At 33.7% G+C, this 25,028-nt stretch overlaps 2 protein-coding genes across 2 annotated transcripts; both read right to left on the minus strand.

The window, feature by feature from the left end:
• Positions 1–2,368, minus strand: LOC114368020 (ethylene-responsive transcription factor ERF071-like). Its single transcript, XM_028325351.1, has 2 exons — positions 2,083–2,368; positions 1–811 (listed from the first exon to the last, which is right to left on the minus strand). The coding sequence occupies exons 1-2, from the start codon at positions 2,246–2,248 to the stop codon at positions 264–266; spliced, it is 714 nt and encodes a 237-aa protein (XP_028181152.1). The 5' UTR covers positions 2,249–2,368; the 3' UTR covers positions 1–263.
• A 19,064-nt stretch (positions 2,369–21,432) lies between these two features.
• On the minus strand, positions 21,433–24,277 carry LOC114425546 (exopolygalacturonase clone GBGE184-like). The gene is made up of 4 exons (XM_028392489.1): positions 23,708–24,277; positions 22,932–23,221; positions 22,282–22,510; positions 21,433–22,169 (listed from the first exon to the last, which is right to left on the minus strand). The coding sequence occupies exons 1-4, from the start codon at positions 24,023–24,025 to the stop codon at positions 21,951–21,953; spliced, it is 1,056 nt and encodes a 351-aa protein (XP_028248290.1). The 5' UTR covers positions 24,026–24,277; the 3' UTR covers positions 21,433–21,950.
• Between the last annotated feature and the right edge of the window lie 751 nt (positions 24,278–25,028).

The following is a 25,028-nucleotide window of genomic DNA, read 5'->3' on the forward strand; positions in this document are numbered from 1 at the left end:
TCACGCGCCCTAACTTAATCACCCTTTATTTATATATAATCATCATAATCATAATATATAATCATCATCCCAATCATGATAGGGTGTAATTAAGTACCTAATTTTGAAATCATTCAACCGTCCAAAACAGAAATTACCAAAGCCAGAGAAGAGACAAAACAGCAGAAGAAAACTAAGAACACAAATACCAACATAGTTTTATACTACAATTTATAAAATAAAACTAAAACTTAAGAAAACGCCATTTATTAATTATTAGCCTTCTAGTAAATTAAGTGACGGTTGGGCACAACGACGTCGTCCAGCATCCACAGGTCATCCATGTTGTCCCACTCAGCACCAATGTTGTTGCTAACAGGCAGCTCATTCTCCAAACCTAGAAACCATTCAATTTGTTTCAGGTCGAGTTCGTCGTTTCCTCCGCCGCTTTCGCCGGTGGATCCAGTGGTGGAATGTGAGCTGCTGCTGCTTTCTTCAGTGATGATGTCAGGGCTGAGGCAGCGTTGCTTTTTGGAGGGTGGCGGAGCGGCGGCGGCGGCGGAAATGGTGGTGGCCGGGAAGTTGAGCTTGGCCTTGTCGCCGCGGATGCGTATGGCGGCGTCGTCGTAGGCTTGGGCGGCTTCTTCGGCGGTGGGGAAGGTGCCGAGCCAGACACGAACACCCTTGTGTGGGTCCCTTATCTCCGCGGCCCACTTGCCCCATGGCCTTTGCCTGATTCCTCTGTACACGTTTTTACGAGCTCGCCCACTATCACTCTTCTTCTTTTCTGCACCCACCACGCTTTTCTTCTTCTTCTCACATGATGACACCACTGTCACGTGCAAACAAACAAACACTGCGTTAATAATCCTTATCATCACGTGACACCCTTCATACTATTTATTTTTTCTAATATAAATTATAGATAATCATGGCTATTATTGATTTTATGGAAACTGCGAAAGGCCAGTGTCTACTAGCGTGAGGGCTGTGATAAGGTCTGATAGGATCAGGGGTGAGTTCGATTGTTCTGTCTAATGTATTTTATTTTATATTTTGAGAGTTTGCTTTTCTCAAGTTAAAAACTCTTAAAAAGAGTTTTAATTAAACTTTGCCTTTTTTTACCATTACTTTTCAATTGGAAGGAAAAAACGTGAGCAAAAGAAACATTAGTATTTTTTAATGTCAAATTAGAGAAAGCTTCAACTTTACTTTTGAACTTACTCAACAAACACCAGTACACCACCTCTTAATATACCACGAGAACCCAAACCCAAACCCCATTAAAAATATTCAAAAATATTTAGAGTTTGTTTGGATGAAAAAATTTAAAATTTTGAAAAATTTTAAATTTTAAGAATTTTAAATATTTCAATTGAAATTTTTTTATTTTCAAAATTTTATGTTTGGATAAAAAAAATTAAAATTATGAAGGTGAAAAAAATGAATGAAAAAAGAAAATTAATGATTGGTGTGTTAGTTATACGTGTGTGTTCCTCTACGTTTAAATCCGATCGATGTTCCACATGATTTTTAGTTGTTTAAAATTCTGTTTTAAAATTTTAAATTTTTTTTTAAAAAAATCCAAATAATAAATTCTAAATTACAGAAATTCAAATTTTTTGATAAATTATTCTTCTCAGTTAAAATTCTCAATCCAAACATACTCTTACAAAGATACTCTTACTTATTTGCTTCATATAAATTCAGTGATTTTTAAGCATATTTAAGAGAGAGAAAAACGTTTAACTGCTTATAATGATCATATTCAGATCAGACAGGATTAATAAAAAAATTGAAAGCTACTACTATTTTTTGACATAAACAGATTAATACAAAGAGAATTTCGTATATATTACTGTATTAGACCTCAAAACATCACTTTTCTATTTTGAAAGAGAACTCGTCCATCCTTCCATTTTTTTTCTGTGTGTAAAATTTTCTTAATCAACAAGAATCACGTGTATCACGAATGAATTAGTAACTATGGTTGAGAGATAATCCTGATCTCTGATCAGAAAAAAAAAGAACAGAACAACATGGAAGAACAAGAAAGTGATAGGTGGATCCTGTCAGTAAAATTGATTTTGATAAGGTACATACCTTTTTTGTCTGGAATTTTCTGCAGGGGTGGTTGGTTTTTGGAATTGGTGGTATGGAAGCCAAGGAAGTCAGAGAAAGGGTCAAGCTCAGACCATAGTTCCTGCGCGGCGAGGTTGCGGCCACGCTTCACACCAATGAAGTCTGAGATGATAGCACCTCCACACATGTTTCTTCTTCAGAACTTGAGAGATGGAAAGAGAAATAGAGAGTTACTATAATTGGCAGCACAATGTATGAGTCTCGTGACAGACAAACAAACAAACATTAATGTGAGAGAAAAATAACATGCTTGGTGCTTTCATTTATATAGAGTTTTTCGGTTGCTTATGGCTTACACTGTCCCGGGTCCACCTAAGAGGCTGATTGATCAGACGGTGGAGAGTGAGGGGCTTGGTGACGTGGCGGGTTTTGGTTGGTTGGGAGGTTAAGACGGTGTTGCAGTTTGGCTTGGGAACTAGGGAGAACACGCTTTAGGTGTGGGTGTGGGGGCCATTAGGTTTTGGAGTTAACCTCGACTTGGGTCATAATAACCCTTTAGACCATCAACGCAAAGTTACTAGTATGATCCAAATCGAATCACCTACCAACTACTGTAAAATTTTCTTGGTTAAAAGTAACTTGAAAAGGGAGATGACTGTATACAACTTGATAGAATACATGATGGAGTAAGGTAAAGGTGTATCTAGGACAGGGTTATCTTTGGGTTTCATTTTGTTTATATATATATATTTTAGTGTTGAACACATGTCTCTAGATTTGAATCGGATGAAATTATCATAAATTATAAAGATTTTTTTTTCAAGTATTTAATACGACTGTATAGACTTCAACGTGATATTTTTAATTAAGCTGAAATATAATCACATATAGTTGATCCACATTTTTAATGATATTTTTTTATTTTTATTTAATATGCGACTTTCATAAATTATTTATTTAATTTAAATTCAACTTAATTAAAATTCAGAAAATAAAAATAAGATAATGTTAACTTCATTTATTAACGTAATATATCAATTTTAGTGTTATGTATAAATTGTAGAATAAAAAATACAAAATTTTTACATTAGAGCATATTTTATAATATATATTTTAAATAAATAATATTAGTATAAGTGAAATTTTATTTTTTAAATCAAAACCTCTTTACTATTCATATATTATTATTAAAAAAAACTACTTTGATGGCAGGCAATTCTGGTTCCTTTGAGGTAAATATATATGATATTAACCATTCACCGAAATCATGGGAAAAAAGCTGGTGAGAATTTTTTTCCTAAATGGAAGGTAGGTGAAAGTTGCAAGGTAAGTAATATAAGATTTGTGTGTAATTTTATTTAGTTATCAAATGAAAAAATATAAAAATAATGTATTAAATATCAATTTTTTTTTCATCAACATTGATCATTTATTAGCCATTCACCGACTTCACATGAAAAAAAGGCTGAATTTTTTTTTTCTTAAACTGTTAAACAAGCTAAGTTTTTATTTATAAAAAAAAAGGAACCAAACTAGATTTTTAGCATCTATTTATTTTAAACCATATCATTGGTAGTTTGTTACAAAGTATTCATCATCTTTTTAGTGACTAATATTTACTAAAGATTTTGACGGATCATTTTTTTAGTAAAATCTCTCTTAATTATTTTTTTATTCACAAGACTTAACCTAAATCTTGCTTGTGTCAGTTGTGTTTAATTTTAAATATAGTGTTGCTTGGTGTTTATTCTTTAAAAGAAAAGAAGCAGAAAAATATGAATCGATAAGTTTTAATTTCAATTCTATGCTCAAGAGGCGGTATTTTTAACTATATCAACTTTTTCTTTTTTTACTAAAAACTATTTAATTTTTTTTCTGTAATTTGATTGTTATATTCTATATTTTTGACATTCATATTCTGGCTTATTAAAAAATTTCATATTCTATATAACAAAAAGTAATTAATTTTTCATAAAACTCATTTTTCACTTAAAACAATCAATTATTTTTTATAACAATTGATTAACACGATTTTTTTTTCTTATTCTCTCTTTTCAATTTTTTTTCTTACTTTTATCATCCTTTTGTGAAACATAGCTTTAGGCGAATATAAATCTCAAAGTTTAGGGGAATAGCCCATGGCGGCTAAATTTGAAGAGGAATAATTTTTAGTCCCTTGTATAATTATCAACTTAATAATTATGGTTGACTGAAAAAAAACATATCATGTGACAGAGCAAACAATGGTTTCTAGATTTATATACAGTATATATATATATATATATATATATACGATTTTCTTATAAGAAAGTTTTTGATCCAATGAGTAATATCATATAAGGGGCCGGCGCAGTTTTTTTTTTCCCGCTTGTTTTTATTTTCTTTCTGTCTTCTCATGCTTAAAAATAAAAATAATATTAATGGAGTTATCCTTCAAGATAAAATAAGCAGAGGACACATTTAATGTTATGAAAGTAAACAAGGGAGTATTACAAAAAAAAAAAAAAAAACTAGAATGTAGGCATACGTAAAAATGCAGGTACGTATGTGTATGTACATAACGTACAATTGGCATGACCATTAGAAACCTGAAAATAGCGTAAGCATAAAGATAACACACAGGTTGTAAACTTGTAATAGAAACAAGAAAAAAGCAAACCGATAAATGCAGAAGAAAACAAATAAGTTGAGGAATCTTACATCGCATACGCAAATGATATGAAACTGATGGAATGGAACTGCCCTGTCTTCCACAATCACAATCTTAGTGTAACTGACTTTACTTTAGGAAGCTGCAAGATAAATGTGAAGAAATATATACATACTTTAAATAAAAATTAGTGTAATAACATGTGTTCTCCTGTGTCTTAGTTTTATAATTTATAAATTTTTATATTATTATAATTTTTAATATATTTGTAACGTCTTTTTATTTTAATATATATATATATATATATATATATATTATTTTATATATGTACATGTATATAAGTGTTTATATACTTGCAAGTATATGTACAGGTATTCGTTAAAAAAATTAAAACAAAAAAAATAAATTAAATTTAAAACAAACAAACTTAAAGTATATTTGTATACAAAACAAACACTTTTAAAACATATATTTATAATAAAAATAAATAACTTTAAATTTTTAAATTTATACTGAAATTATATTATAGCAACTTAACTTATTTATAATTAAAGTTATTTATATAAGTTTAAATTACAGGTAGTTTGAGTTATTATTAATTATGACTAGTTAACAAACAAGTACAAAAAAAATTAATTTATTTTATTCTTTTATAAATATCCATTAAACTATCTATTTTTAATCTAAAATAAATTTTAATATTTTTTTTTTGTTATTTCTAATCACTAGTTATATTTATGATACAAATTAAAAGATGAATCAAATGAGGATTCACAAATAAAATAATATTTTTATATTTTATAATATATATATATATATATATATATATATATATATATATTAGATAAAACATAATTACTTTTTTTTTGTTTATACATATGATAAATAATTATAAAATTAGATCTCACGTAATTATTTTTTCTTTTTTCCGTTAAAACAAATAAAATAAAATTTAATTAAAATAAAAAAGATCATCAATAATGGAAATGAAATTATATTTAATTTTTCCTATTAAAATTAATCACACCTCAATCAATCAATATATTAGATAAAATAGACTTATTGATAGTTATTATTTGTGATAATCATAAATGTAATGAGGCTTTACATAATTAAATATTATTTTTTTACAACAAATCAAAAATTAATTTAAATATATTATATCAATCAACCATTTACAATTATTAATCAATTTTTTCTCGTTAAAATCAATCATGCCGTAGCTTAACTACAATCTTCTGTAGTTCTGTTACCAGAGCAAATTGTTTGTATTCCCAATAACCTTTATTCTCACTACCACTAGTTCTGTTTGCATTCCTGCGACTCTTCTTCCCCCACACAGTCTAAAAATGCTTCTCAATATTTTCTCTCCCCTTCTGTCAAAAAAAATATTTTCTCACCTTGTTGTGAATTTGTTGTAATTAATGGGTGCAATTTTTTAATTGACTTTATCTTTTAAAAGTAAAGTAAATAATAATTTTATAAATTTAGTTATATTTATTAAATATATGAAAAGTCAAACATTTTTTAAATAACTACTAATTCAATCATAATTAAAATCTGAAATGTTTAAAATTTATTTTTAATCTGAATATAAATTATCTTTCAAAAATGTTAGAAAACATCTCACGCGCTCAATATATTGATCCATCACATCGTATTAAATTCAACACTAATTAATAAGATACTTGATACAAAATCTACTAAAATCTAAACATTTAAGTATATTAGTACATAAATCCGTGCAATATAGAAGAAATTAACATAAATATATTATTATTTTAATTGATATGTAATATTAATTTTTTTAAATATCTTTTAATTTATTAATATGGAAAGAAAAAAGTGACTTTGAATTCATGTGGGATAGAAAAAGAAAGTTAAAATCTACATTTTATGAAAATATTAGAAACAATGCAAACCGGTGAGAACTCTCATTTTCTGTAAAAAAAAAATAGTTATAATTTTGGGGCAACTTATTCTTCATTATCAAGTTGTAAGACTATAAGTTTGGACTTCTCACCATCTTTCATGTATTTTTTTTTTTCATGTTGATACCGATAAGAACTCCCATTACATCTGAAAGAGATGAAATTGATATTATTGTATATCAGTAAACCATGCACATTTTGGTAATCAAAATGAAAAAGTAACATAAAGCTTGATCCAAAAATCTTTTATCAATCAAAAAGTTAGGTCAAAATCCCCACGAAAGACTTCAGTAAGTGGATGCACGCAAATAATGCTCTGTGAAATATGTTGTTTTATAATGATTGTATTCTTTTCAAAACTCAGTTTAAATGGATGCTTTATGATATAATATTTCATCATTTGTACGCACATCAAAATTTGACAACAGGTAAATTGTCCCTCTTCTAGCTTGGACCGAAAGATGTAAATAAGTTGCTTCTGAATTGCGGCACCAATTTTACCCCCTTGCATGACAAGAATTTTTTTTTGAAAATTTTGTTATAAGAAGTGTTATCAAATCTAATATAAAAAAATGTTGTCAATTAGGACTAATTCTAAACGGAATGTACTCTTTGCATTTAAAAGAAATTGCAAATGGTTCATCCTGAGCAGTATACGTAAATTAGTTTTTTTTAGCAATCTTTGACATTAAATCAATAGCTTAAATATATTTTTGGTTCCTGATAAATATTCATTTTTTTGTTTGATCCCTAATAAATTTTTTCTTTATGATGGATCCCTAATATTTGAAAAATTTTGTTTGAGGTCCCTGTCATTAGTCGAAATCCGTTATCTATTTACGTGACCATTAATCGCTACACAGACATGCTACATGTGATTTTTGTTTGACTGAGATTACACGTAATTTTTTTATTTAAAAAAATGACATCATTTTATTGCATGGTTTCAATATTTTTGTTTCTCTGATTTCCTTGGTCACTTTGACATCATAGAATCATTATTCAACATCGCTCTGTGTTTTCACACAACCCACTATAGTTTCTTCTATACATTCCTTGTGGATCTATCACTATGACTTCCTCACTCCTGAAGATCAAAGGCGAATAGGTCCTCACCAACGATTTTCAGGACCTTTCAATCAATTTTACATTTACAAATCAAACCAAGTTAACTCACAACTCAAGAAATTCACATAGATAACATTTCTAAGAGAACACATCAAAACAATTTCATGGATAGAAAAGGGTCAACAAAACCTTACCCCAAAATGCGATTCCACTCGCTCCATTGCATAGAGCACGAAAAACTGAGTGGAGGTAGCGGTGTCGGGACTTGCCGTTGACGTTTCATAGTCGCGAACTGTTTCTGTAAACCCTTGCTTCTATGGTTGACTCCTCTTGTTCTCCTTTCTCAAGGGTCACCACCAACCCAGCCACTGACCACCGTTGGCGCCTCCAGTCACGCTGCCACCAGCCACTGCTCATGCCATCGCTAGCTACCACCACTAACTTCCTCTAACTCTCCAACCTCACTTCTCTCTCAGTTCCTCTCTCACACTTGGCCCTCAAACCCACTTATGTGTCGTAGGTGAAGAGAAGAGAAGGAAATGATGGAAACAAATAGGAGGGTTTTCTTTGGGGAAAGGGGTCCATAATATATTTTTGAGAGAAGGAGATTTGTTGTCGCCATGGGGGTCACGGTTCAAGAGAAGGAAAAAGAAGAAAATGGATTAGTGTTAATAGTTGTGTTGCTGCCATGGAGTTTCAAGGGAGGATATAAGGTGGGCCCATTTGATTCAAGGCGCAACGCTGACTTCGTGGGTGCCACGATCTGTAACAATTGTTGGATTGGGAGATTCAAATTGGTCTAATTTCATGGTTGTGGAGAAGCAATGACGACGAGGGAGGGGATGACAGCAGTGGCAGTGTGGAGATGATGCAGGAGTTGATCAGGGACTTGTGGGGATGGTTTGAGGGGTTTTGGGGAAGCAGCAATGACGGTGTAAAGTTGGTGGAGGAGTTGGTCAAGGACCGGTGGGGTGGTTTAGGGGGTTTTGGAGAAGTAGCAATAGCGACATCGTTTTTTCTTTTTTTTTTTAAAAAAAAAATCCTACGTATAATCATAGTCAAACAAAAATCACACATGATATGTTTGCATGACTGGTTAACGACCACGTAAGCATATAACGAATTTCGACTAACGACAGGGACCTTAGACAAAATTTTTCAAATATTAGAGACTCATGACGAAACAAAAAATTTATTAGGAATAAAACGTAAAAAAAAAGAGTATTTATTAAGGACCAAAAACATATTTAAACCTAAATCATTATGATTTTTGGAACCTGTTGTGATAATAAAATGTAGAAATGATGCACCTTTATGGTATGTTTTGACTGATAGCATTTCAAATGCTTAATTTGCAATCATTTATATAACATTTTAAAGGATTTTTTTTCTTATAAAGTAAAAGAAAATCAACGAATTAAATGTATTAATTATAATTTTTAAAACTATTTTGTATTACCTAATTTATGTATATGCTGCAATAGGTAGTTTGACGAAATATATTTAACTCTTAATTTCGGAAGGTTATAATTTTGGTATGTTATAATTATGTCAAAGTAAATTAATTTTGTTAGGTTATAATTTTTTATAAATTGGAACAATATATATATATGGTTGATTGATTGGTGATTAGCATAATCAATTTTTGTAAATTAATGTATTAATTAGTATATATTATTCGTAAATGAGCCAAGTTTTAACAAAACATCACACCACGATACATGTTGTATGAACGCTACTGTTTGATCGATACGTGAATACCGAATGAAAAAAATTATTCACAAATTTTATTCTATTAGATTAGATGCTGTAGTAGACAGCTTGGTGAAATAAATTTAACCTTAATTTCGGTAGATTATAATTTTGGTAGGTTATATTTTTTCATAAATTGAAACAATATATATGTGATTAATTGATATTAATTAATATATTTAGTTTGTAGCCGAATCCAGTTTTTACAAAACATCACATCACGGGGAGCTGCTGTCTGATCATACATGAGTATAGAACTAAACAATTATTCACAAATTTTACTATATTAGATGCCTTAAAAAACATTTCAATCTCAATTCTTTTACCCTCGAACCATGAATCAATAGATATTAATACCAGATTGTTTCACATTAACCAGTGATTTTGAGTTTAATTCATGAATACATAACTAAATACTAGTGTGAGAATTAATTAATCATTTGTAATAATCCTACAATTCTCAAATATGATTGTTTCTCGCAAAATTAATTATGGGTTTAGGGGTAAAAAATCTCATTTCCTTTAATAGCATTGGCATTTTCTCTATACAATCCCAGCCAAATCCCCACCGCCATGCATTTTGTAAATGTGAGGTCCCCTACGTAGCTTTATAAGAGTAGATTGACTTGATTAGTGTCATTATCATCAATATGCTCTATGCAATATGCATATATATCATAATGAATTGCACATTTCGAAGGGTTTTCTGCGTTTCTTGTTTCTTCTTGTTTGCAAGTTGTGTTCAGCCCCAGGTACCTATGCAAAAGATATTTTTTTAGCCGCAATTGTTCCACCTTGCATTCGTAATATATATGGGTATTTTACACCATTATCTAATTAAGGTTGGAATGAAAATCTGGAAGCATCTAACTAAGTGGTCCTGCTTACGAGTCTCACTTACCCCCCCCTCTTTGGAATTGTATGTCATGCCATGATTATTATAACCTTACTCGTTATTTACTTAAAAAAGTAAAACCATCACATGTATTTTATCATCTTTTTTTTAATATATGATTATTAAAAATAACAACTTAATGTGTTGAATAAAATTTGGGGAAATAAAAGATTATGCATATAATGTCAATCCTTGCATTGTTTCATAACTATGCAAAAAAGACAATTTTCTTCACTCCAATAAGTATGCTGTTCAGCAGCAGCCACCCATGGTAACGATGCATATACATCAAACTATTCTCAAATCAGTTCTTGTCGTCGAAACTCAATTTCTATATCTGTATTTTTTTTGCTGAATTAAAAAAATTGATTAAGAAATTAAATGAAGGTTGGTTTCTAGATCAATATCTAATGTATGTCTTAAAAAATTCTTAATTTTTTATGTATTAGAAACTAATTTTCCGATATCTAATTGAAATATAATTTCAAAATAATTTTTCAGTCAAAAGTAACCGTGCATATAGGAATTGAAATAAAAATACAATAACAATTTATTTAATAATGTTATTATATATATGAATTTCTAGTAATTTACTCGTATTTTACTTTATTTTATCATATTTTCATTTGACTTTACGTTGAGAGCATTTTCTTAACTTGGTATGTGCATGCTGACAGCGATCAGACTCATTCAAAATGGTAGACCCCTCCTTTTCAGTAGGGTGGGACAAGCCGTCAAAACTAAACAACAAAACAGCTCACATAAATCAATTTTTAAAATAAGACAATTTAAAACAGTTATAATTTTAAATTTATTTAAAAACATATTCGTTTATAAGACATTCGTAGAAACATTTAAATTTATTGTGTTTTATTTAAAATTTATTTATATAAAATTTACTAAATAACATTCTCTTTCCAAAATAAATGTCGCTATTGCATTTCAAAACATGAATGAGAATGTGTTACTCCAGTCATCACAGCCTATATGGTGTCTCCTAGAAACTGGAATTTGAAATCCCTATGCTTTATTTTCGCTTATGGCCATGGATGGGATAAGATAAAATAAGATATTAGAATCCAGGCTAAATGGTTAATTTAGCCTCCAAAAGACAAAAGTGTATCACAATTTTAAGTTAATCCTTAAATAGAAGGAAATTAATTTATTCACAAAAAGAGAGAACTTTTTTTTTATTCAAAGTCTTTTTCTCATTCAACTAATTTTTTAATGGAGGTCTATTTTTTTATGTTGAAAAGTTAGCAACCATTAATTCCTCTAACTGATTCATTGAGATTTATTTAAGGAATTAATTTATTTTAACAAATATTTTTTCATATACACAAGTTACGAATCAAATTTATAATCATATATTTAATATATTTAATAAATAAAATTATCTATCAATCCATAGGATAATTATTTTGTTGTTAATAACATGATGATAAGACATGCACAAATTAAAAATTTTTGATGATAAAATTTACAAAATAATTTAGATGATAAACTTTAAAATAATAATAATTGGATGATAAAACTTGTAACTAACCCTAACATATTTTTCAAGATATGAATAACTAACTGTTCATAATTATTTTTTAATCACATATCTCCCCGACAAGGTTCTTATATATGTAACACCCTATTGGAACCCAATAAGAAATAAAGGACATGATAATAAACTGAAATCATGTAGGGGATTTATTAATCTTGTTATATTTCCTGATTTGTATCCGTTTAAGCCATTGGGATAATAAATTTGATATTTTAGATTAAAAGTGGATGTTTCAGTTAATTTTACCTAAGATCGTAAGGAATATATTTAGTTTTTCATTGTACACTACAGGGTACGTTAAAATCATTTTTTACATTAATTATGATTAAAATTTTCTTCTTCAGCAATGATAAAGACACACATCCTATATTTTCGAAATAAAAAAAAAAAGCCTCTGTAAAAAAACAAACAAGCAAGATTTTTCCTAAATAAAAAACAAGCCATGTTTTCAATGTCTTCAGAACTAACCATGACGATCAATGTGCTGTTCTCAACTTTTGAGGACCCAGAAAAGTTTTTCGTCAGAGATGAGAATTAACTAACAACTTGTAAACCACGAAAGCCACCCTCTTCTTTTGAAACGGCCTTCTCCATATGCAGGCCGACTCAACATATTAATAGGTCTAAAACGTAAATTTTGAAATGGAGTTTTTTCATTGATAAAAGAAATGAAGTTTTTCTAAACTAATAAAATATTTAATAAAATTATTGATATTTGATTTTTCGGATTTTTTGGGAATAAAATTATTTATTAAATTATTGCAACGATTAATAATAGAGAAGTATAGTCTATCACATTGGTCCGACTTGCATACCAATGACATTATCGCCATGCCTAAGCACAATACGAGGCAAGCCTCTATAGAACGCCTCGAGGAGGTTGCCAATTGACTCACCTAGGGCCAACATTCCCTTGCATAAAACCATGCCTCCTTATCCTAAGCCTAGTCAACCATGGACAACAAGATCGATTCTATCCTAAAGCGACATGTGACCCTCACCATCATGCCACCTTCTCCAAAATGTTCCCCACCTCCAATACTTCCCCCTTCCATGCTTCCCCGTCCACATATAAAATTGGATGTCCCGCAGTTCGACGGCCAGGACCCATTGGGGTGGATTTTTAAAATCATCAAGTTCTTCGACTACCAATGCGTGTCGGATAACAAACGCTTGATGGTTGTGTCATTCTACATGGAGGGTCCAACCCTTTATTGGTACTAATGGATGACGGGTAATGGGCTCTTGACCTTGTGGCCGACCATGTTACAGGCCCTGGAATCTTGATTTGCACCTTTTTTTTTACGATGACCCCCATGGGGCTTTGTTCAAGCTTCAACAAAAGGGAACCATAAATGATTACCTCTCGGAGTTCGAGCATCTTGCGAATCACACTGTTGGGCTCGCCCACCCCTTTCTCCTGAGTTGTTTTATATCAGGCCTCAACCTCGAGTTTCGTTGTGAGGTCCAGGCTTTGCAACCTTTGTCATTGTCGTAAGCCATTGCGCTCGCCAAGTTGTAGGAAGACAAGCTACAGGATCGCCGTCGCACAAGTCATTTCACGTTGTCTCCCCCTTCCACAGCTTTTTTGATTGCGCTTGCAACGGTTTCCCCACCACGACAATCGCACCCCAAACTTTCAGTCTAAAGTCTTTGAGCCGAAGAATTGGCCAATCGCAGAGACAGAGGCCTCTGTTATCACTGCGATGATAAATGGGTAATTGGCCATAGATGTAAACCTCGCCTCCATCTTTTCATCGCTGATGATGAGACAGAGCTCTTTTTGTTCTCCTCGGTTTTAGATCCTGAGACCAACATGTCTAACCTATTGCCCGCTGACCCCCCTCAACTCAGCCTTAACACGATGTTTAACATGCTTGCCTCGACACCTTTTCGCATTTATGGGAACATTAATCATCACCAAGTTATGATACTGGTAAATGGTGGGAGTACCCACAATTTGGTGCAAGCTTGGGCTGCGAATTTCCTGGCTCTTTCGACCACTGCCATTAATCCCCTTCAGGTTATGGTTGGCGATGGTGGTACTCTTATCTACCGTCGTGTTTGCCCTAAAACTCCACTCATTATCCAGGGTTACCTATTTAGGTCAGATCTCTTTGTATTGGGCATTAGTGGGGCAGACCTCGTACTGGGTGTCCAATGGTTACAAGAGTTGGGCTCTATACTTATTGATTACACCACCCTCACCATGACATTTTCCATTTCAGGCTGCGAGGTCCCGTTATGCGCAGATGTTCCCTTCCAGCCTACCCTAGCTTCAGCCCACCAAGTTCAGCGTCTAGCGCAAACTCAAGGAGTTTTGACTCTCTTCCAACTCACCCAAACACCCGACCCAACCCACACCAGCCCACCACCTTCCTCACCTTCAACACCAACAACTATCACCCACATTCTCTCTCGTTATGACCACCTTTTTCAAGAATCGACTGAACTACCTCCCTCGTGTCCCATATCCCACCACATCCACATTTTCCCCACTCAAGCCTAGTGAATGCCTATCCTTATCGCTACCTTCATTGCAGACGAGACTCATTCAATTGAGCCAGAGTCTTTTCTCTTCTCCTGTCTTATTGGTGAATAAGAAAGACAAAAGTTAGTGGTTCTGCGTAGATTATCACACATTGAATGCAATTGCCATCAAGGACCGTTTCCCCATGCCTACCATCGATAAACTCTTGGATGAATTGGGTAACGCTTCTTGTTTCTCAAAACTGGACTTCCAACAAGGGTTCCACCAAATCCGCATGGCTAGAGAAGATGTGTCCAAAACTATTTTCCAAACTTATCAAGGGCATTACAAGTACAAAGTAATGCCATTCAGACTCTACAACACTCTGCCCACCTTCTGAGCCACCATGAACGATTTGCTAAAGTTGTATCTTAGTAAATTTGTGGTAGTCTTCTTTGATGACATACTTGTATATAGTCCCTCACCGGATTCACACATCATTCACTTGCAAGAGTTCCTCACAGTGTTGGCTTAGAGCAAATTTCACTTGCACAGAAACAAGTGTTTGTTTGCCAAAGACACACTATAGTGCCTAGGCCATGTTGTCTCCACTACCGACGTAGCCCTAGACCTCACTAAGATTAGTACCATGCTTGAATGGCCTATACCAATATCCACCACTAACTTACGAGGTTTCTTGGGTCTTATGGGTTTTTACCGGTGCTTCATTCATGACTATGCTTCCATTGTTAGTCCTCTAATTGCTCTCTTGGGCAAAGGCCAATTCCACTGGTCCGCGGACGCTCAACACGCCTTTGTTAAACTAAAAAAGGCTATTACTAAAGCCCCCGTGCTGGCGCCCCCCAATTTTGCCTTGCCCTTTACTTTGGAAATTGACGCTTCCACCAATGCAATGGGAGTTGTTCTCCAACAGCTATCGCACCCTATAGCCTTCTTTAGCAAGGTTTTTTTGCCAGTGATTGCAAAGTGCTTTGACATACGTTAGGGAGTTGCACACTATCACTTCAACAGTGCGTAAATGGCGACACTATCTCCTAGGCTATCCTTTTATCATTCTTACTGATCACAAGAGCCTTAAAGACCTCATGTCTTAGGTCATCCAAACACCAGAACAACAACACTATCTCTTGAAGCTTTTGGGCTATGATTATTAAATTCAATACAAGCCAGGGTCCAACAATGTCGCAGCTGACGCATTATCGCATGCTACTGTAAATACTAGCCAACATTATTCTCTATCTATGCATAACTTTACCTTTTTGGAACATCTTTGTTATTCCTTCCATGATAACCACAAGTTCCATGACTTCTTGCGGCAAATCCAGGATACCCTGACGAGTCAGCCAGATTTCACAGTTCGACATGGTCTCATTTTTTACCAGCAGAAGATTTGGATTCCCCTGGCTCACCTATTTATCTCCCTTCTTCTCGAAGAATTCCATTCTACACCATTGGGCAACCATCTGGGTGTCGCAAAAACCCTCTGCCGCCTACAGGACAAATTCTTTGGACTACTAAAAGGTGAGATGTGCACAAATTCGTCTCATAGTGTCTCATATGTCCACAAACAAAATATAAGACCACGAAGCCAGTTGGTTTACTCCAACCTCTTCCCGTTGTAATTTGGGAAGGTCTTTCACTGGATTTCACTACTGGACTGCCTACATCACAGGGTTTTTCAACCATACTCATGGTGGTCAATCGCTTCACTAAAGGTGCTCACTTCGGTGCTTTACCGTCAACATACACAACCCACAAAGTAGCCTTGCTTTTCATGGATATTGTCTGCAAGTTTCATGGCTTCCCTCGAAGCTTAGTCTCAGATCACGACCTGGTGTTCATCAGCAGCTTCTGGCGAGAACTATTTCAAATTTGCAAGACCAAACTACGCATGAGTACGTCGTATCAATCGGAGATAGATGGCTAAATCGAGGTGCTAAATTGGGTCCTAAAATAGTATCTCCGTGCCTTCATTCATGACAGGCCGTCATAGTGGTTCACCTTCCTCTCCCTCGTTGAATGGTCCTACAACACTGTTGTCCACTTCGCCACTGGTGTGTCCCTATTCGAAGCCACATATGGCAAAACCCCTCCTTCGATACCTAAGTATTTGGATGGTTCTTCCCAAGTCAAGGCCGTGGATGTTATAATGTCAACAAGAGCCCAACTTCATTTCGACCTCCAACGTCATTTATCTAAGGCCCAAGATGCAATGAAAAGGCTTGCAGACTCGCATCATCATGAAGTTGTTTATGTTGTCGGCACCCTGGGTGTTTGTGCGGCTTCGCCCATATTGCCAAACCCTCTCTTAGACCCTTTTACACTAAACTCTCCAAACCTTTTTATGGCCATTTTTGCATTTAGGAGCGTGTAGGACCCATGGCTTATCGCATTCAATTATCGGCATCCTCCAAAATTTATCCTGTGTTTCACGTCTCCTTTTTAAAGGCATATCATGGACCTACTCCTTTTGCCCTAGAACCTTTGCCACCAATGCATTCCGACAACTATCTAGTGGTCGAACCACTGACGATCTTAGATTGGAAATGGGACAATTGCAACACTCCGCCAATTCAAAAAGTCTTGGTTCAATGGACAGGCCTAACACCAGATGACACCACTTGGGAGGAGTGGGATTCTCTTCACACATCCTACAACCTTGGGGACAAGGTTGTTTTGTCAGAGGAGGGTGCTAATAGCAATCCTGCCCTATGGAGGAGATGGCGTACAAGGATGCAGAAGACACTGACATATCTCTGTGATTATGCTTGATTTCCTATTCACCTAGAATATTCCTTGCCCGACAACACTACAACAATTATAACAAACTAGGATGTTTTCACTATTTTGTTACTTGGAATTTTGTTACAATTGCTTGTCTTTTTTTTGTTATGGTCCATGAGTGCCAAAACTTTTTCCGTTGAGTGATCATTATATATATACCATGAAATGAAATAAGAGGCAAGGAAGAATTTACCTATACTTACTCTTAGTATTTTCTGTAGTAGAGAAGCATAGTCTATCAGGTACCGTTAATTATGCAATTTGAAACATGAACCCCAATTGCATCCTTCTCATTTGAGCTCTTGCCAAGGCTTCCCACACAGCCATAACAATAGAACACATTCACTCATTCAATGATCACGCCAAAATTAGCTTATGAATTTTGATAAACTTCTCTAGAAGCACTTCTAGGAGAAGAAAACAAGAAAAAAAAAAGCTTATCTAGAAGCTAAAATTAACTTATGCATAAACTATCTTATAAAAGTTTTCTCCTATAATTTCTCTAAAAGATCATTTTTAACTTAAGGAAAAACTCATTTCATTTTTTTTCTTCTTCTTATTCTTAAAGTGCTTCTGGATTATCTTATCTAAACAGATAAACAAATATAATACAATGCAATTGTTATACAGGTATACAACCTGATTCCATGACCAGGACCATAGTGTACAAATGACACAGATATGTTGGTGCTGCCATATCACCAACTCCAATTGTCGAGGAAGTGATATTGATTTTGTTGGATTGACTAATGGTGATTCTATCAGTGTTTGGGCTACTCCCAGGTGAATGAATTTTGAAACCATAGAAATCAATGCTCTCACACCTGTGGATGCTAACATGATTGAGTCCAGTGAGATTGAGATTGAAGGCATTCAAGTTCTTAAGCACAACCCATTCAGGGTTGGGAAAATCATTGAGGCTAATTGGAGCCTTCAAAGTTTCCATTATCTATATCTTTGGGGGCCCATTGTTGTGGCAGGGCCCTGAAAATGAGACTGGACCTAGGTAGAATGTTCGTTCCTTTTGGGACAAAGAAGGTTGAGTATCCTTTATAAGAGCATGCATCCTCCCATGCAGCTAAGAATGCCTAGTAACATTACATTGTAACTTGTTAGTTATTTTGCCTAAAATTTTACCATTACCATATAATCATATACTTGATAATTTGTTATAATCAAAGTTTTAAAAAATGTCGGGGACTGCAATTTTGATTGCAGTGGGGGTCATCGTCAGGGGTGGAGCCAGGACTTTGAATTAAGGGGGCCAAGAACAAAAATATAACAAATTAAGAAATTAAATTTCCACATTATGCAAGAAAATAAATATATACCAAATATTTTTTTGAGTAAAAAATAGATACATTTGTATTGAGTATAAAAAGTACTTACCAACAAGTGTAACTAGCATACAAGCGTCGATGGAGAAGTAGAAAAAACCAGAAGAATACACACGAAAGTAGTAGCAAGTTAGGGTAACAAATATAGAGTGGGTTGATAAGTAGTTAGTATGCATCAAGAAGTTTATTTCCAGGCCTTGAAATTTGTACTGTTGCTGTTTTTTCTTTCTTTCTCTCGTGTAAAAAAGAAATTACTGCTAGTAGTATGCAAAACTTGTATAAAACACACACGATCAAATGAAAAAAAGAGAGAGAAGGTAAATGCATAACAAAGCCGAATAACAATCAAATAATAAAAAGGGAAGGTGGCACGACTAATTATACTTCAACTTGTTTCGTAAGCTATTTTGCATATAAAATGAAAAATTAAACAAAACAAAGAAGATGCACAAAGGAAAACAAATTAACAGGAAATCGGATGGGGCCACATAAAGCTTTGTAGAGAAATATAAATATACTTCAAATATTTTGGGGGGGCCATGGCTCCTATACCGCATAATTTTCTGCAATATCAAGAACCGTGATAAAACTGTAGCTGTGATCGCAATTTAAAACATTGATTATAATAAGATAAGCATGAATCTATTTGTTTATCTACTGTGAATAATGTTTAAATAGAAAACTATAAGAGGCTTCCTAGCCTGAATCTCTGACAAATTTCAAAAGATCCTTAGTTTTAAATATTATAATCACATTTCTGACATGACTTCTCCAACTTCCTAACCAGAGTAAGTATTTGTATTTCTAAATGAAAGTGTGAAAAGGCATGATTCTTAAATAGATAAAACTTAGGATAGGTGAAACTGAAAACCAATTTAAAGGAATCACCCGGAAATAAAAAATAAATAAAGATGGCTAAGTCCTTTATAATAATTTGTCCCAACTAGGAACTATTTAGATAAGCTTTGTCCTTAAATCACTAGTGATACTGATACCATACCGTAGAACATGCTGGTTACTTGCTTCTGGCTACACTAGTTTTATTTTACATTATTAAAATGCATAAATAGTCAAAAGAAGCTGCAAATCCTGCAAAATTTATCCTCCATCACTGTGAGTTCTTGGATGCAAATCAAGAGCTTACAGAGCTAGAATCTGTCCTCCCATCAGCCACTGCTCCATTACGAGTCACATCAAAATATTCTAATAGCGTTGAATATAACTCAATGTATTCAGCTGAGCCATCATAAGAAGGGTTATTATCTAGTGTAGGTGGTTCAGCTGAATCAGCAGGAGGAATTTCATCTGGGGCAGGAGAATCAGCTAGAGGTTCTGGAGCTAAAGCGGTTGAATCCCTCGCAAATGCTATGCCAATTTCAGAACTAACTATGTAAACAATTGCTATACTCAAGCTTAATGGTAGTATACTCTTCATTTTTGGCACAGATCCTGAAAGCATGCCTTGTTAAATCCTAGTCTCCTACTATTATTAGCAATTTTGCACCACAATGGGTCTAACCCTTCTTAATACGTTTAATTTATAATTTTAAGTTGCTTGAATTATGCTGAATTTAATCTTGTGATATGTTAATCGTACAGTTTTTCTTTCATATTGTAACTGTTTGACATATTCATAAGCTTTTATGTTGCCATAAATTTCATTTAGTACTAGGTAAGTTTTAGAAACAGATCCTGCATGGTAATGGTGCACAGTTAATTGGTGCCTGACTACTTGAAAAGGGTATTCTACGACAAGGAAATATGAAAAGGAAAACGACCTGATATAGAGTCAAGGGAACAGCCATAGTCATACATTAATTATGATTTATGACATGAAGCCAGTAACAATATCTAAGCACTTTGAAACATCCAGTTCTAATTTAAAATTCTGCAAGAAGAATTTGTGACAAAATAAATCCTAAAGCACAAACAATAAAGTTATTTTGATTGTACTCTCACAGTTAAAGTTATAAAGTATGGCATTTATTTTAATAAGAAGAAAAGGCAAGGCACTTATATAAGTAGGTGTTATTGTCATTTAAAAATGGCTGTTACTTGTTCATGCCAAAAAGAATTCATCATTTTTTTCCTTATATTGAAATATTTTCTTGAAAGGCAGCCTCCGAGGAAATGAGACCAAGAAATTTTTTCTTCAGAGCATCAACACAGCCTAACAAGCTGATATTTATGAGAGGAAAATTGTGGTTTCTTAGTCATTTAAATGGCATTGAAGAGGACTGGGATTTCCCCAATATCTTTCAATGTGAAAACGACCTTGAGTTTTTAAAGTAACAATAAGTTCAACGCCTCTGGATGGAGAAGTTCATGTAGTATATACCTGCAATTTTTTTTTATTACCATATTATAGGTGCAATGTGTCTTAGCTTTACCGATGATTAATCGTGCTGGAGAACCTAATTACACTTTTAGTGGATCTCCCCTCCATCCAAATTTTTTTAACACAAGACCTTATTTATGGAATCCAAACCCATATATCCCCACAATATTTCATTACATAAAACAAATAAGATCCACTTGGTTGGGACATTTTGTTACAAAGTCTCTGTCAGGGATTTAGCATCTCTTAATGGAATATTGCTTTTTTTTTTTTAATTTTTTTTATTTCCCTTCCTCATCTCCCCTTCATGGGCTTCTAGTAGGAGACCTTAAGCACCACTGTATTAGTGAGCCTCTCCTAGGCCCCTAGCAAGGTCTAATACCAAACAAAAATTACAGGACACATCAAAAGTAATAATGAAGGCTCTAATATGATCACTTCTTTGAAAAAAGAAAAAGTTCTAACATGGGTTATCATTGTCATCTATTGCTTCATACTTTATAACAGAAGAGAATTGAAATGGAAAACTACTTCATAATTAGAATTGGTAAAAATTAGCAGCAAATTACATCATGAAGTGTTCACTCTCTGGTATTTTGTGATAAAATTAATAACCAAGAATGACATACTTTGAGATTTACTCCTCTCAGTCAGTTAATATACATGAATTCCTTACCTAACTGGCTGAGAGGAAATATTTCTATTTACACTTTTGAGTACATAATACACAAGGCTGAAAAAAGTACTTAATTCACTTGTATACAATTTCTGGTTTTTCTATATACAGAAAACAAGGTATGGAAGTTGATTCAATTGATTCAGAATTGTTGTTCAAGAGGAGAGATTGGAAATCAGACAGCAAGTGAACTAAAAAGGGTTAAAGTAGGTTTTTTTGGCTTCAGCTAATTAATTGGGATTAAAAACCATCCTTGAAAACCTTTTCCCCTACTCCAGTACTTAAAAATCATCCTTAAAAACCATCGTTGAAAACCTTTTCCACTTGTTTTCCTCATTTGGTCTGATTGTCCAAAACATTACTTTTCATTCCCTCTTTATTGCCAGAGCTGCAAAGTGCATGAAATTTCAAGTACTTATAGGCAAGCTGCTGGCCTTTGAACACCCGTATAGATTGGTTTTATATTGGCACATCTAGAACCGGAAGGCTTGGGTCCAAGGTTCAGGTCTATGTTCTGAAGTTTAATATCTTGGCATGGGAACTGCTTGCTACACCTTAAATCCACTGCAATTGGTGAAATTGTGGTTCCCCTTATGTTTGAAAAAACAACATCTTTTATATTTACAAGTGAAGGCTGCATGGAAATAAATGAATGCTCATATTAGCAGGGTTATTGTGTGTGACAACTTCAGTATAGTACAATTTTTTGCTGGATTAAAAAGAGAGAAAGAAATAAACAAGTAAACCTTCTTTTTGCAGTTTGCCGGTTCGCATTCATACTCTTGGTCAATGATGATAGGATTTTTAACCTTGTCCATGACAATGTCACCGAAGGTGATATCTGATGCAGCACCTGGATACTTATCAGGCCATGTCTTGATTCTGAGGCCATTCGTTGTGCCAACCATCGTGCAGTTCTTGACACGAATGTCTTTCACTTCTTGCTCTTCCGGATACTTTCCAAGACTTCCAATACTGTCATGCACATTTAAGAGTAAGAAAAATAAGGAACACATCAAGTTGTATTCTTAAAATCACAGTTGTCGTGTGTCTGAGGGACGTAAACACCGGAAAGATTTACATTAATGGACTATGAATAATCATACAAGTGAACCTGACACCACACCTTTATCCAAAACCTTAAGGATCAGATTTATGGATCTTATCCTCACTTATATGGTTCTCAATCTTCTCAATCTTCTCATTCCTACCCGATATAAGACTTCACCTCACACTTATATTCCAATAATTATCATGTTTTTGTGTTATATAAATTAACTAGAACTATTGAACTATATATGATCTCCAGTTTAATGCATTGAGAAATATGAACTCATGGAGTGGAAAATAATCTTTTATCATCTGAGAATCAATATAGCCAGAAATTTAGCATTACCTGATACCGTGTCCAGGGCCACATTTCAGTTTGTTGATAGTAACATTGTTGACTCCTTGTATCATGGAAACACAATCATCTCCAGTTTCAATGATATTTTTGGATAATTTTACATCGATGGAGTTGCTAATATGAATTCCATCGGTGTTGGGGCTGGTAGCTGGTGCAGTGAGCTTAAGTAATCGGAGTCTGATGTTAGCACAGCTAGTGACAAAAAGATGAAAGCCTTTGGGGTCTACGGATTTGATGTTCTGTATAATTCCATTCCTCACATTGTGGAAATAAATACTCTGCATTACCAAACATACAAGGTTCACAATCACAGTGCTAAACTGTATCTACATGTTGTTGATTAATGCTGCAGTTCAAAATCAAATTAAGAGAAACCACAGCCCCTCTATTGCTATCTTTTTGAAACATTCTCTTTTGTCCTTAAAATTATTTCGAAATTTGATTAATGTTGTTTCTACATTTAACAAAAGTTGTGGTTTTAGTTTCTCATCAGGACTAGAACTAGGTGTTTCTGTTAAAATGTAGGGATTAAACACATTAAAATTTTATAATGACAAAAACCGACATTTTGAAATGTTTTGAGAAATTAAAAATATGTTCTACTCTATTAAAATCCTTGTGAGTCCAATTGAACATGTAGATCTTATTTCTCATTTAGTGGATCTTATTTCTAAACTAATGGGAACCGATATAAGAGAGAGTGTATTAGAAAGAGAGTATCAAAGAACGTGTGGTGTTCATTAGTTAAGTAGATATTTACTTACACTAGGGTTTCTGACGCAATTGTTGGATTCATCTGCTTCACAGTTCTCAGCAGTTGCCCATGATCCCTTACCCATGCCATCAAAAGTACCACCACCGATAAGCTTTATACCATCCAGTTCCTCAAACATGAGCCATTCACCATTCGCATACTCACTGATGTCTGTTGTAGCCGCAACAGTGCCTACAACTTGGATTGTAATAGGCCCTGGAGTCAAACACGGTCCTGCGAAAAACATCGTGGAAACGACGAATCTTCCCTTAGGGATCAGAAGCCTGGCTTGCACATTGGACTTGCATGCTGCTCTCCATGCATGCATGAAAGCCTGCAGGTACACATAACCAACATCAAATTATCAAAAATGTTTTCCCCCCCTAAGGATTTTGATTTTGTGCTAACAATTTTGGGTTGGATCATTGTTCTATCATTGTGCTAAGAATTTTGGGTTGGATCATTGTTCTTATGATCACTTCCTACAGTACTTGCAGCAACTGGGTGGTATATATTTAAGCAAATTGATGCCAATGTTAAGGCTAGAAGTTCTCTAGCTAGGTGCTCTTCACATCATTTCATGGTTATTCTATTTCATAGATATGTAGCATGGCATAGAACGTAAAGAAAACTTAAGATTTTGCATTTTCATTATTGGCCAATATATATATCATTATTGGAAATTAGTTTAATTGTGATGCCTATATAAATTCGTCCAATATTTCATCATTAATGGCCAAAATATGAATTTGACTTTCAATATACTTCAATAAAAGGTTTTTTTTTGGTTAAATTCTTTTGTAAGTTCCTAAATTATTTGTTAATTTTTATTTAAAATTCTGATTTTTTTTCAATTAGATCTCCGAATATGTATGTTTTTTAATTAGGCCCCAATGCAAATTTAAGAACCTAATTAAAAAAATAAAAGTCCAGAAATCCAATTGAAAAAAAGACAAAATAAAAAAATCTTAACCTTTGATTAAAGAAATATATATTTAATGGTTAAAAAAACCTTTGACATAATACTCAAATTATTTTATTTGTGCACCCTAAACCCAAGCCTACCTACCTTTCTATGTGGGTCACTTTAAAATATTTGGTCAAGGTTGGCCATTGAATCCCACATTGAAAGTATCATATTCTGGTGTAGGATTTAGAAGATCTTGGACTTTCTAATTAATTAGAATGGCTACTTTTATGGCGTGGTCCTCATAAATATATCATTTGCGTGGTCCTCCTAAAAATAGCACGGTGTTATTCGTCCAAGACTAACCAAAAGACAAAAGCAGAGTTAATTGCTATTGTAAGACATGGTGGAATGTCAAGTTTCA

This window comes from Glycine soja, chromosome 9 (genome assembly GCF_004193775.1).
Source record: "Glycine soja cultivar W05 chromosome 9, ASM419377v2, whole genome shotgun sequence".
NCBI lineage: Eukaryota > Viridiplantae > Streptophyta > Magnoliopsida > Fabales > Fabaceae > Glycine > Glycine soja.

Bases quoted from the DNA above. Each gene is read 5' to 3' on its own strand.
- LOC114368020 (XM_028325351.1), bottom strand. From the start codon at position 2,248: ATGTGTGGAGGTGCTATCATCTCAGACTTCATTGGTGTGAAGCGTGGC. The intron at 812-2,082 runs GTATGTACCTTA...TGCACGTGACAG, and splicing joins GAAAATTCCAGACAAAAAAG to TGGTGTCATCATGTGAGAAG.
- LOC114425546 (XM_028392489.1), bottom strand. From the start codon at position 24,025: ATGCATGCATGGAGAGCAGCATGCAAGTCCAATGTGCAAGCCAGGCTT. The intron at 23,222-23,707 runs GTAAGTAAATAT...TTGGTAATGCAG, and splicing joins ATTGCGTCAGAAACCCTAGT to AGTATTTATTTCCACAATGT. The intron at 22,511-22,931 runs GTAATGCTAAAT...TGTGCATGACAG, and splicing joins GGCCCTGGACACGGTATCAG to TATTGGAAGTCTTGGAAAGT.